We start from the raw sequence: 13972 nt of genomic DNA on the forward strand, positions 1-13972 counted from the left end.
TTGGTGAGCACATATTTAGTTGGTTCGGTAAGCATATATTTAGATTGCCCTCCTCTTTTCACTTTTCCACATTGCAGACATTATATAACCAAACAACCTTTGCTTCAGTTTTATAGTATACTTAACTTACGCCCACCTATAGGCGCACATTCCAATATGAAATGTTCAAACCACTCGAGCTGCGACAAATGTGACTTTCCTGAAGATAATTGGCTGCATTCGGTTTTGTAGGAAACCAAAATGATTTTTTTTGATGAACCACTGTGCTCAACAGGGAACTGTGGAAAGCAATGAAAAGAACATAATGAGCTATATATGCATTTAAAAGAGAATCATAATTGTGTCTCCTAAAAGTCTTTTCATGAGGGAATAACGTGTGCATCACATGATTAAAACACAAAATGAGGGGAAATTAGTACAACACAATAGCGTCAGCAGGGACGGTATTGACAAAAGCTCTCAATACGTTATATATTCACTCCAGTACACTGCTTACACAGTGATTACATAATGAAGGTCGCGTAATTGTTTCGGTTCACTTCGACTGTAAAGATGACTTTTGATTACAGACAGTTGTCTCCAGACAGTGACTGGTTTGATAGTTTATATTTATGGCTTCCCAGTTGTCCAATTTTATTATCAGTAATTATCAGAGCAGTCAAACACATTTACTGTTTAAGAAAAATTAATTAGCACATCACCTCCCGCTTAATATTTCCTCTGCCAGAGCTATTTTAATTAAGAGATGTATATACTGTAACTACATGAAAATCAATGAACCAAGGAAATTAAGGACACTCACTCAAGAGGCCAGAACAGTTTTTGATTTAAAGGAAGACATTATTTGAGTGCTTGCATGCACAATACCAGTTCTGGAGAAACTAAACCCCAAGAACCTTATCCATATTATCTTAGGAGGGAAAAAGAAAGAAAAGAATAAATTCTGAAGCATTTACTAACTCTCATGAGGTTTCGAACCCATTTGCTGTGAAAGATGAAAGGAGATTTTTTTTTTGTAAGAATCTTAACACAGCACTGTTCCATACAAGCCTTCATAGGGAGACATTTTTCAAGCTCTAAAAAAAACACAAGAAAAAACTGTAAATGCATCATAAAAGAGCCCCTTATGGCATGCGTGCCATATTCAAAGTCTTTTGAAGCCACATATGATTTGTTTTTTATGATTCCAGTTCGTTGGCATGAAATGGAATTATTCTTTTCTTCCTTATTGTGACGTATATCAGTGTGAAATGGCTTCTTAAACATATAAAAGTGCAGGGATCATAGATGAGATGTAGCTGCAAAAGGTTATTTTAATTAAAGATTATGATGGCACAAGTATTTAAAAAAAATGCTGCATGTGCACTGATAAAATCATTTTAAAATAAGCATTGCAATATTTCATAAAAAGAAGAATTGTCCATTTTGATTTCATGGTGACTTTAACGGTTCCATTAGTGGTTCTTTTAATAGGCCTAGCCTGCTTGTCAGGAATATTTGTGAAAAAAATATTTAAATTCCCTTGTCAAATGATGGTAAAGTATAATGTCAATGATGAATAAATGTAAAACAATTATTTAAAAAGGTTTATTTATAAATGTGTGATTAACTGTTCATAGTTTTTGAATAAGTGCATCTTTACACATTCATATGAACAGTAGTTTGTAATTACACTAAATTATGTATCACATTTAATTAGTAAGTAGTTTAATTCAAACACAAAAAAAACATCAGTTATTCCTTCAGGAATCAGACTACTCTGGTTGCAATGCATAGCCTATATTTGTTTCATTAAAAATACATTTATGTTGTCTTAATCTTATGTTGTAAATATCTGCCAAAAAAAAAAAAAACAATAGCATGAAGATTTGGAAAAAGCTGAGGGTGAATTTATTTTTTAGATGAATCAAAAGGAGTATAAAGATAGGGAGGCACTAAGACCCAGAGGACAGCATCCTCTCTCAAACTAAGATCATGGTTATCAAAGCTGCAACTTTTGCATCAGAGCCCTATAAAAAGCAAGAACCCTGCGACCGCCTATCAGTGAAACCATAAGAAAAACTCCCGCAGCGTGCAGGCAAACTATCAGCCTTTTAAAGATGACTCGAGTGTGGACGTGAAGCAAGAGCAGCACTAAAGACTGATGCATCGATGTTCTCACACAACTTCTGGGATGCTTTATATCGTGCAACTGTTGTGTTCGAAGCTTATTTTTATTTTTCTGATAGACCGAAGTTTGAGAATTAAAGAAGCAAAAAGAAATCTTTGATTGTCACAGAACAAAAACACCAACGAGGTGTTGACGGCACCTGATGATAGAGCTGACAGAAATCATGAAGCGAAGAAAATATTGCTTTATTTTCAAAATATGAAAACGTCTTCAGGGATGGAGCGCAGCGGTCATTTCAATTTCAAGCCAACACCTGCCCAATTCGAGGTTTTAAACAGCTCGACCGGGACAAATGTGACTTTAACACCCAAAACGGACGAAAACCAAGAAAGTTTCGCTTTCCAAGTCACCTTGGCATCAGTTCTCGGTCTCATCACAATTGCAACGATATTAAGCAATGCATTTGTCATCGCCACCATTTCCCAGTCCAGAAAGCTCCAGACCCCGGCGAACTTCTTGATCGCGTCCCTGGCCGTCACGGACCTTCTTGTGTCGGTGCTCGTGATGCCCATTTGCGTGCTGTACACGGTCACTCGCGAGTGGACGCTCGGGCAGGTTATCTGTGACATCTGGCTGTCCTCAGATATAACCTGTTGCACCGCGTCCATACTTCACCTCTGCGTAATCGCCTTGGATCGATACTGGGCAATAACCGACGCGGTCGAGTACTCCAAGAAACGCACCCAAGCGCGCGCCGCGGGGATGGTGGCCACCGCCTGGGTCATCGCCATCTCCATCTCCCTGCCGCCTTTCTTCTGGAGACAGGTGAAGGCAGGGGAGCTGACCACCTGCTCGGTCAACACGGACCACATCTTCTACACTATCTACTCCACTTTCGGAGCTTTCTACATCCCTACGCTGTTGCTCATCGCCCTGTACGGGCGGATTTACGTGGAGGCGAGGAAGCGCATTTTGAAGCAGTCTCCCAAAAAAGCGGGAAAAAGACTGACTTCGGCACATCTCAGCACTAATTCACCCGCTTCGGTGGCTTCGACCTCTCCTTTGCATTGTGGAAGGCATGACCTCTGCTCGGACACTGGGTCTCTTGGCAGTGACAATCAAATTAGAGTAACGGTGTCCGATTCACTATTGGAGAAAAAGAGAATATCGGCTGCGCGCGAGAGGAAAGCCACCAAAACCCTGGGCGTTATTTTAGGAGCTTACATTGTGTGCTGGTTGCCGTTTTTCATTTACACATTGCTGGTTCCCCTCTGTCCATCCTGTTTTTCCGCAGAACTCTTTGACTTTTTCACATGGCTTGGTTACGTCAATTCACTGATCAATCCAATAATATACACCATGTCGAATGATGACTTTAAAAAAGCTTTTCACAAACTCATAAGCTTTAGATGTTGCAGACGATAGTAAAATAAATAAGCATAGAGGATAATGGTCAGTCAGTCGGTCCTTAACGCAAGTGTTCTCACGGCACTGTGTCTGCTGCTATACGTTATAAAGGGATGGTTCAACCAAAAAAAATGAAAAAATGTCATCATTCAAATAACCCTAATGTTGTTCCAACCATGTGCGAGTTTCTTTCTTCTGTTGAACACAAAATAAGATATTTTGAAGAATGTCATTAACAGTTGACGGTAGGTAGCCATGACATCCAGTAGGAAAAAAAAAAAACTATGGAATGGCGTCAACTGTTTGATTACCAACATTTTTCAAAATGTATTTTTGTGTGTGTGTGTGTGTTCAACAGAATAAATAAACCCATACAGGTTTGGAACAACATAAGGGTTGAGTAAATGACACAAGTTTCATATTTGGGGTGTTGATTGTAGCTCTTTAACCTGCAGGGCAATGAAACATTAGTCCCACATCACTTCACCACATTATTAGTATTTTTTTCAAAGAGCCATACAGCATATATATTAAAAGAAGTAGACAACAAATAACCGACCAAGCATATAAATGACAGACAATCCTGTTGACAAATTATTTTGATTTTTTTTCTAAACGAATTAATCTAATAGCTTCCATGTTTGTAATTATGCTGTTGTTGCTTATTAACACTGCAGCAGAGTAATCACATTCACACTCCCTCCCTCTCGTGGTCACACACACAACCTTACTTACACCAATGACTGCTTAGAGTCAGCCCAGTACTAGTTCTACTACTTCAAATAGTCACCCTATTTTAATTAATAACAATGGCAAGGGCTGTTTCCTCACAAGATACATGAAAATAATGATAATAATAATGTGTTTTAGGGATGAAAACTTGGTTACACTTGGTATAAGCGAAACAACTGACTCTTTGAGTCAGACTCTGGATCTTTGAATTATCGGGAATTCACGTCATGACATGTTATGATCAATGACCGTCTGACTGCACATTATCAGTTGTTACACGACTACTTAAAAAAATACATAAAAAGGTATTAAATAATTACTGAGTTGTTATTTTATCTGTCTACTTGTAAAGATAGCAGAGAGACAAAACACAAGCACAGTTATGTAAGAAACAGGATTCAGTCAATCAGACTGAAATCAGAATCAAGAATCTCAGAGAGCCATGTAATCATCTGTTAAGTGGGCCTCGTTTAATAGGCGTAGGCTAATATTCCTTCAAACAGAATGTACAATGGCTTTGGATTTCATAACAATGCTTTGATGGCTTGTGGTCAACCAGTTGCTAATTGATAATGCAAAAATTGTGTAAAAAAAGCTTCATTGTCTTTATTCTTTATCAAATGTGTAATTAAATTGATCTTATGTGGTCACTGCCTGCTCCTAAACATAATAAATAAGATGGGAAATCCATTTTCTTGTGCTCACATCCAGTAACTCTTTCTTCCTGTCTTATGGTTAATGAAACAGTGAGAATACGTGTTGCTTGACTAATGAAAACGGGCATATTAATGATTCATTTTTACACCTGTTCTTGCTATATCTTCCCTTGTCCGTGCTCCCAAAAATGTGGGTGTTTTGGTCCTTCATTTCCACTCAATAAGCATTCTGAGATCAAACCAAGCAAGCAGTGGGAATTTATACTAAGGTCAAGTCTTCGCTGTACAAATGGTGCATTGGACAGAGTCTCTGACTGAGCGAGTCTCTTAAGATATAAATTGAGACCCACTTCTAACCCAAATTGATTCACCTTCTGCTCAATATGCTCACAAGTCATATTATCTGTCACTTGACAGTGTGAGAGATCACAGAGTAACTGAGAATGACACGTCTACCGCAGGAGGTGAGTAATACGTCAAAGACGGATCAGAACAGAGCAGAGGAGGAGATATCGACTTATTACGCTCATATGGAGGTGACAGGAAAGGATCACTGCAAAGTCGCAGCATTTCATGAAAAGGCATGTTTGATATTTCCCACAATTCTGCTTTTTTCACACTAAGCCTGTGCTTCCTTCAACCCTGTTTTCAATGTGAAGTCATGGTGGGTATTGATTTAGTTATCATGTTTCAAAACCTCCAACAGCAGACAGTGAAATTGGGGACATATTTAAGCAGGGGGGCGATAGACTAGAAACGGACATATTTAATAGCGCAGACCCTTGTAATGCCTACGGATTTGATGTGAAGTGAGTTTTGAAGACCCAATTTTGTACTATTACAACTTGAATCCTTAACACCATACAAACACCCGCAATAAGTGTAAGCTGTCCTGTCAGAGCCGTTTAACAGTGAATCACAAATCACCTCTCAGGAAGCAATGGTGATGGGAAAGCAAGCAACATGATGGCATAAATGTTTTTTTTTTAAACATATTGGTCTTTTTTGAGTATGCTGATTAATATGTCTTTTATCATAAGTAGCATTAGTGTAAAATGCTTTGGAGGCTCGGAGGAGCCGTTAATTATTTGTTTGCTGGTTTAATTAATTTGAATTTAATCTCTTGTCTTTGTCATTCATCTTTTCTTCGGAGCCAATTAAAAGTCGTAGGTTTGATACTATGCAAAATCAACCTTGGATTTCTGTCTTAAATTGTTGTCGTTAATGAATGTTTTTCTTTTCTTGTTTTTTTTTTTTACAATTAAAATTGAAATATATAGTTATAGCATATGACTCATCTGAAATAAAGTTTATTGAAGTTTACCCACCCCAATCCCCCATCCCCATCCCCCAATCCACCCTTAATGTCCTCCAATGATGGAACATTAATCACGAGCAAACAGAGAGCCACTCATTTGCAGGCATATGATGAACACTTGACTTTGATAATACGTGACCTTGATATAATCAACATACAAATCATGCTGACATATGTTACACACATAGCCTGCATATACACTATGTTTAAGCATGCCTTGTTAAAAATCAGTGCTTATTATCATCAATCATTAAACTTGTGTTTTTAGCTTGGACATTGACCTTCATCATATTTACATCTCTAAAGGTTTCATCTATGGGGGATATTTTTTTCATATCCGCTAATAAACACCAACTGTTCCCTCCCAATATAAACATGCCAAGCTGCTTTGCAATTACACTTTACCTTAATTGTGCTAAATGAAGCATGTAATGACGTTAACATGTTCTCATATACCACAGAGCGTAATGTTCAAATTAGTCTATCTGTGCATATTAACAGTTTTGCGTAATGTTGAGCAACTCATAATCAGATGTCGTTCCAAAACCTCATGTGAAAACATAATTATTTTACAAAGTGTAGATTTTTGATTCATACGGAAATGTACGATTTTCCGAAGAAGAAAAAAGTAAGCATGAAGGCCCACCTCTAAACCTAACAGTGTCAGTGGGGAATAATCAATTGCACAAAAACGAATGAATGAGATCATAGCCATCAATTTGCCAAAAATGTAAAATATGATTACCATGAGAGTGATTTTCACTGAACACTAAGAAAGACGTTTTGCAGAATGTCCTGGCTGCTCTTTAACTTTCAAAATTAGCTAAAGAAAGACAATAAATGAACGCTAAACAAGTGATCGGTTGATGTGCGTTTTAATATTGCTAAGAAAATTCCCGCTCCTCCGTGAGAGATTCGAGACCGGTGCGTCTCACAGGTGTCGCTCATCAGTAATCACGCCACCGGCCTTGCGCCGTACTCCACACAGCCCTCACTCGTCCTGCTCGCCACTGTAAACATAATGAATGCCGACTGTAGAACGCAAAAGCCGAATCCCGGACATTTTGGGGGATCTCGAAACACATTTTCAGGCAGACTCATCGTGGAGACTCACTAGTAGCCTAGAATTGTTGTTTAATTACTGCGCTCTGTTACTGGTAGGCTTGGCCTCATAAGGCAGTGAAGCAAGAGCATTCTGGGAGTTGTTGTCTTTCATCCACATCAGCCAAAAATACATTTTCTGATTTTTCTCCGTCTAGAAAGCTCCAAATTTCACATGTCTTGTACACATTCATCTTTCCAGAGGTGAAGTATCCCTTTAAATATTGGTTGCTTCCTCACACACAGCTTGAAATGAGTATATTTTAAGAGTGAATGACAACAACATTGTCATTTTGGGGGGACATATCCCTTTAAGAACATGTGTCACTTTCCATTTCTCAAACCCTCTTGCTCAACAACAGCTACAGATCATGTCTGTACAACAATCATGCTTCATGGCTTTTACATTCTTCTTTACTAAATATTTTTCCCCTGAGCATATCTGCTTACACAGTCAACATTTCAAACATCAGAACTGTCACTCACGGAAGGTTCTGTCCCTCTTTCCTGCATGCTTGGGTCTAGTTGTTCCTTTAATCCTGCGAAAAGAAAAAGGCAAAAGAACACTGCATTCAATGTCTGAGATGGTCTTTTACAAAAAAAAAACAAACTACTGCTCATTTTTCTGTTCACTGAATTAGTAGTAATGCCTAAAAGTCTGCACTTTTTTTAACCTTTCCTTTAAATGCCATTCCTTTAGATTGACAGATACCTAGGTGTACTTGTTGGCGTGGCTTATTATCAGCCTAATAGGCTACTTCATGGCTTTATCTTTTCTGCGTCTCTGCATCATTCACCTCACGATTACTAATTAAGTATGAAAATCACTATATTCAAAATAAGACAATATGTCAGGACACATTTAGTGCTATAAATGCTATCCAGATAACGAGTTTACCACAGGCCATTAATCCATTATATTTCCATATATATATTATATATGGTCCATAACAGACAGCAATCATCAGTTCAGTAAATGTCAAGACAAAAAAGTCATTAATTTTGCTCCAAACACTCACTCAGATTCAGAGGAAACATACCTCTCTGAAAGAGGTCTTCATCGAGACGTCTGACATTCATACGCCTTAGGGAGGAAGTCCGCTCCGTAACGTCAGCATCTTTGAAGCGACGCGTCTTGAATGCCACGATATTCCAGCGCCTTTAATGACAATTCCACTTTTAAACATTCAGTATAGCATCCGTCTTATCTTTCTCAAGGATATTTTGACATTTGAAATGGCAAAATCTTGTCTCAAAGGAGCAGAGACTTTGCAAATAATGCGTTATATAATCTGCAAGGGTCTGGCCTGCTGTCTCACCGTTCAGAGATGTTAGTCGTTTCAGTTTTGTTAGCGAATTAGCGCTTTATTATGCAATGTCACTTCTTAACAATTGAAGACACAATACAGTAAAAGCAGATCTGCTGAGGGAAATGCTCACTCAGAGAAGTCGTGGATGGACAAAACATGATGGATAATATCATATCTGCTCTTGATTAACAAACATTTACATATGAAATGTAGAGGTCGTCTTTATAATCCCGATAATCCCTTCACATCGGTGGTTTGGCGGTGTCAGCGATTTTGATTGTGCCTGTGCGCCACTGCATAGCAAAGAGACTTGACTTTCAACGTGGTTAGCATAAGTGAGTGGATCAAACGTGAAATGGTCGTAACCGCCATATTTAGATTAAATGTTGACCGTTTTTTAAGCAGTTGATCCTTAATTATTACATTTGGACCCCAAATGGCTTGCTGAAAAATGGAAGAACTTTGCAAATAATGACATCAAACAAAATTGACATCAAGATATGACAAATGGGATGACATTTAATGGCAAATGTTAAGTGTAATTAAAGTAACTCAACCATCTTTTTTGCAACTCAACCATCTTTTTTTTTACAATTTATAAAATAAAAAAGGGGTTGTTTTGTTCCAGTAGAATCATTTGTTATATAAATCTATGAAATATAAATGTCTATACTTGCATTGTATGGTTGGAAAAATGTCCCCTAATGCATCTCAGTAATTATAAGAGCTTTTTCGAATCACGTCCATGGGGATATTGTGTTTTCTCTTATCAGAACAAATGACGGTGGCATTCATGGATAAAACCACATATAATTTCTCTCAGATATAAAGCATGCTCATTTATTGTAAGCTGTTTTCCGATGTACCTTAGTAAAGCATTCAGTATCAGGGGAAATATGTTCGTCCATTTCAGTGCTGACATACTGCAACACCGAACATTGCTATTCTGAGAGGACTGGCTCGTATGCAGGGGTGTAAAGTACTCAAGTAATTGCACTTTATTTCTATACTTTTACATTATGGCATTCAGACGCTCTTATGGAGAGCACCTTGCAAAAGTGCTTTCGCATTGCATATGAGACCACTGTGATTAACAGACGGCAAGCAAGCAATTTGGAACACTATAAGCTAAGAAGTTCTTCCTGGACAAATACACAAGCACTAGAACAATAGTCCTGTGCGTTATAATTTGAAGGTCATATTTTACCCAAGTAAAGGCGGGAAAGTATTTTTTACTCATTACAATTTCCTATTGAAATTAGATTTGCATACACTATACAGTATAGTGGTATCATGATCTATCAATGAAAAAAATATCGATAATTGTTTTTTAAACATTATTTAAATGCTATTTAAAACATATTTAAGCATTACTACACACTACTGTTCGAAAGTTTGGGGTCGGTAGTTTTAAAAAAAAAAAGAAATTAATACTTTTATTCATCATTGAAGCATTAAATTGATCAAAATTGACAGTAAAAACATTTATAAATGTAACAAAAGATTTCTATTTCAAGTAAATTCAGAACATTTGAACTTTCTATTCATCAAAAAATCCTAAAAAGTTTTCCACAAACATATCACAACAATTTTCAACATTGATACTAATAAGAAATATTTATTGTACACCAAATCAGCATATCAGACTGGTTTCTTAATGATTATGTGAGACTGAAGACTGGAGTAATGATGCTGAAAATTCAGCTTTCCATCAGATGAATATGTTAAATACACACACACACACACACACATACTGCAAAATTAAACTTTAACTTATAATCAACTGTAAAAAAAATTACTTAAAAAAATTGACTTAAAAAATGAAGTAAGCTTGCCTTCAAAATTTAAGTTCAATGAATTGGATAAATTGAGTTAATACAATGAAGGAGATTGATTTAAGCATCAGAAACTCAAAATATTATGTTATCTGAATTGATTTGACAAAAGAAAAAAAATGTGATTTCAAATCATGAAAATATTTTTTGACAGTAAATTAAACAGTCAAACTATACAATAAAGCAGATTCTGTGATTTAATATTCTCCAGTTTTAGTCGGGCAGGGGTGCCCTTGAGCTATTGCACAATGAGAAAACTGTGACTGAACAGGTTCCTTTTAGTGCATCAAAGTTACTTTAATATGAAAATCTCTACAGTCTCTTAATTTCATCAGTCAGTTTCAAACATTAAGAAAAAAAACTTTTAACTTTACTTTCTACTTTTACTCAAGTATGTTTTGGCTAGATACTTAGACTTTTAATTTCCCATTTACTTTTTGAAAAAACGATGTCAGTTCAGCCTAACTTTCTGTTTATAATAAAGAAAACCCAATAACTCAAATATGATTGGCCTCCGTAAACGCTTCGCTTTCATTGCGTCACACCAGCAGGTGGAAGCGTTATTTGGTCAATGACTTGCATTAGTTCTGAGGATGCTTTCATTTCGACATGACATTGAATCTTCAAGGACGCTGGATTTAGTCTGCTATAGGAGCGAGAGTCAAATTTGAAATTCTTCTCTCCATAGCAAAGAGTCATTACTCTGGTCTGCTGAAGTTTCCTGGGGGCAGCGCATCTCAGCTCTTCAGAGCACATATAGATTTAGAGTGGCTTCACTGGGCACAGTCATAAATACACTGCTGGAAAAAGCATTTCGCACGGCTGCGTGATGGCTTGTTTGAAAACGGGGGATTTCTGTGATTTCAGTGCCTCCGTTTTGAGTCATGCTGATGTCAGCCTATGGTCACTGTAACAGCATCTATTATGCTTCTCATTTTCAGAACAGATGGCCATATTCAGGGCAATTTCCACTGTTTACAATTCACCTTGCATGTACTCTAGACAGCCGGCCATTTATCAAAGCAATCAGAGTTGCTGTTCACTAATGGCTCTAGTGAAAGTGTGCTTCAATGACTTCTTCTTCCCTCAGATATGAAACAGGATTGAATATCTGGTATATTACAAATGCCCTGTATTCGCCGTATGATGATATGCTTATATGGCTGCTTATGATATATATGGTACCTCTATATGATATACATGGTGTTGACCAAAAACCATGAATCAATCTATGGTTCAATAATGGAAACATACCAAACTCAAGAATGTATAACAAAGGATTTGATGATTTTCTGTTTTGTGGACACACACTCACACACACGTTGGTCCATCTATCATTATGAGGACATTCCAGGCATGGTATTTATACTGTACAAATTGTATATCCTCTACTAACCTTACCCATATAAAACTTCCAAAAATTAAAAAAAAAATATTAAAACATTGTTTAGTATGTTTTTAAGTCATTTTAATTACGAGGACTCAAGAAATGTCCTCTTAAACCACATTTGTGTTCTCATAAATCATATAAACAAGCACACACACACACACAAAAGGTTTCATTTAATTAAAGTTTGCCCCCTGGTGGTTTCAAAGCAGGCCCGATTTATAAAACCAGACCTATACAAATCTCACAAACTTGTGTTTCGTGTGGTCTTTTCATTGCATGTTTGAAATATTGAGCTCAATAACATGATTGATTTTCTTCGTCTCGCCCACTTTTTCTGTCAACAAGGGCTCAATCAATCACAGAGTATCTGAAAACATGAGTGAATGACCATTGCAAAATAAGTAGGTTGAGTTTGAGCTCATGAGCTCAATCTCCAGGAAAAGCAATACCCAAGATCGCCCATAGAAGAAGCCTGGAGCTGCAAAAGCTCGATGTATGACAAAATCGGCCAGTTGCTTAAGAATTGGCCACATCTATCAGAAAAGCTGTCCATCACACAATTTAACTCAATTATAATATACTCATTTTCCTAAAATGAGCCTGAAGGGGATTTTCTCATTTGGTCCTGCTTTCTTTTTAGATTAAACCACAGCTGGAGATCATAATTATCATAGTAATGCACACATTACCTTAAATCCTAAATAGCAGATGAATATCTACAACATGCAGTTCCAAAACTTTTTTTTAATAATAATTAAATAAAAAAAAGTTATGTTAAATATATAAGGAAGGTTGGAGCAAGGCTTGGATTTAAAAAATAAATAAATTAATTAATTAATGAAACCATTTAGTTACTACTATTACCATTTTTATTCATATTTTGAATTAGTTTTTCTATTTACTGTTTTAATTTTACTTATTAGTTATACAAAGTTATTATTATTATTATTTAATATGTCTATAGTTTTTATTAACTTTTATATCAATTTTAGTTTCATTTATTTTTAGTAAATGAAAATGAAAAAAAAAAGTTCCCTTGGCAACTAGCTACAATAAAATATGTTTATGTTTAATTTAATTTAATTTTATTTCAGTTCAAGTTTATTTTATTTCGTGCTCAGTTTATGATATTTTCTTGGTTTTAATTTTAGTTTCAGTTAACTAATAACCCTGCATAATATAAGTGAGAATGGGGTAAGACCTACACAAAATATATATACAGTATATATATATATATATATATATATATATATATACACACACACACACACTGTTTATATATATATATATATATATATATATATATATATATATAAAAAATTTTTTTACTAAATATAAAATATCTATAGTAAAAAAAAAATGTCTTAAAACAAAACAACCTTTGAAATTTTCATGAAAATAAAATTGCACAAAAAAAAAGACGTTGGTTGGACACATGTGATCAAATTATTCATTTTTTCCCTGGGCTATAACTACAGCCAAGCCTACATCAGAAAAGCATGCATCTATAAATATCTATATAAAGGTAGGCATTTAAATGAAACATCTAATCTAAGGGATTTAAGTGGAACAACTTTCGAAGATCTCACATGCAAAGACGAAGGGATCATATGTATATCACAGCGTGGGGTGAAATAATGAGAGCTGTATCCTGGGATTACGACAGTGACTACTCAGTCAGTCACTGTCATCCATCAATATAAAGCTCTGTCAGAGGACGCGCGGAGGAGAGTGTTCCACCGCAGCAGAGATGTGCTGACTCCAGACAGTCACTCACTCCAGGTTAATTGAAGTTCACCCTGCTGATTGGTCAGTGATGGAACTCATTAGCATAGGTGAGAAGGTCAGCCTGCTTTGCATTTGAGCTCATTTTTACCGCTCTTAATAGAATCAGGCTCCCGAAGACAATTAAGCGTAGAAAGGTCGGTCGACTGATTTTTCCTGACTTTCAGAGCAAGTCTGCTTGCATTAGCGCATAAGTATTGCCGGTATATCCCTCGACTTTTCCTGTCACCTAGAGAGATTGAATTAACTCTACTATTAGACAGGTGAATTTGAAAGCCGCATTGCAGGGATCCACTATTGAGCTGAGCTTCTTAGTCAGAATAGGATT

The 13972-nt window shown here is 36.4% G+C and overlaps 2 protein-coding genes across 4 annotated transcripts in view; one reads left to right on the plus strand and one right to left on the minus strand.

Moving 5' to 3' along the window:
• Nucleotides 1-13972, minus strand: part of colec11 (collectin subfamily member 11) — a 62897-nt gene that overhangs the window by 22465 nt on the left and 26460 nt on the right. For all 3 annotated transcript variants that reach the window (XM_089120494.1, XM_089120495.1, XM_089120496.1), the window contains exons 3-4: nucleotides 8365-8483; nucleotides 7811-7863 (exon numbers count right to left, since the gene is read on the minus strand). The gene's annotated coding sequence lies outside the window, so the exon portion shown is untranslated. The remainder of the gene's footprint in view (nucleotides 1-7810; nucleotides 7864-8364; nucleotides 8484-13972) is intronic.
• Nucleotides 2000-4953, plus strand: htr1b (5-hydroxytryptamine (serotonin) receptor 1B). The gene has a single exon (XM_039667853.2). The coding sequence runs from the start codon at nucleotides 2369-2371 to the stop codon at nucleotides 3533-3535; it is 1167 nt and encodes a 388-aa protein (XP_039523787.1). The 5' UTR covers nucleotides 2000-2368; the 3' UTR covers nucleotides 3536-4953.

Source organism: Pimephales promelas, chromosome 15, assembly GCF_988280905.1.
Source record: "Pimephales promelas chromosome 15, fPimPro1.hap1.1, whole genome shotgun sequence".
NCBI classification, from domain to species: domain Eukaryota; kingdom Metazoa; phylum Chordata; class Actinopteri; order Cypriniformes; family Leuciscidae; genus Pimephales; species Pimephales promelas.

Excerpts from the sequence above, each read along its gene's own strand:
- htr1b (XM_039667853.2), top strand. The coding sequence starts at position 2,369 with ATGAAAACGTCTTCAGGGATGGAGCGCAGCGGTCATTTCAATTTCAAG.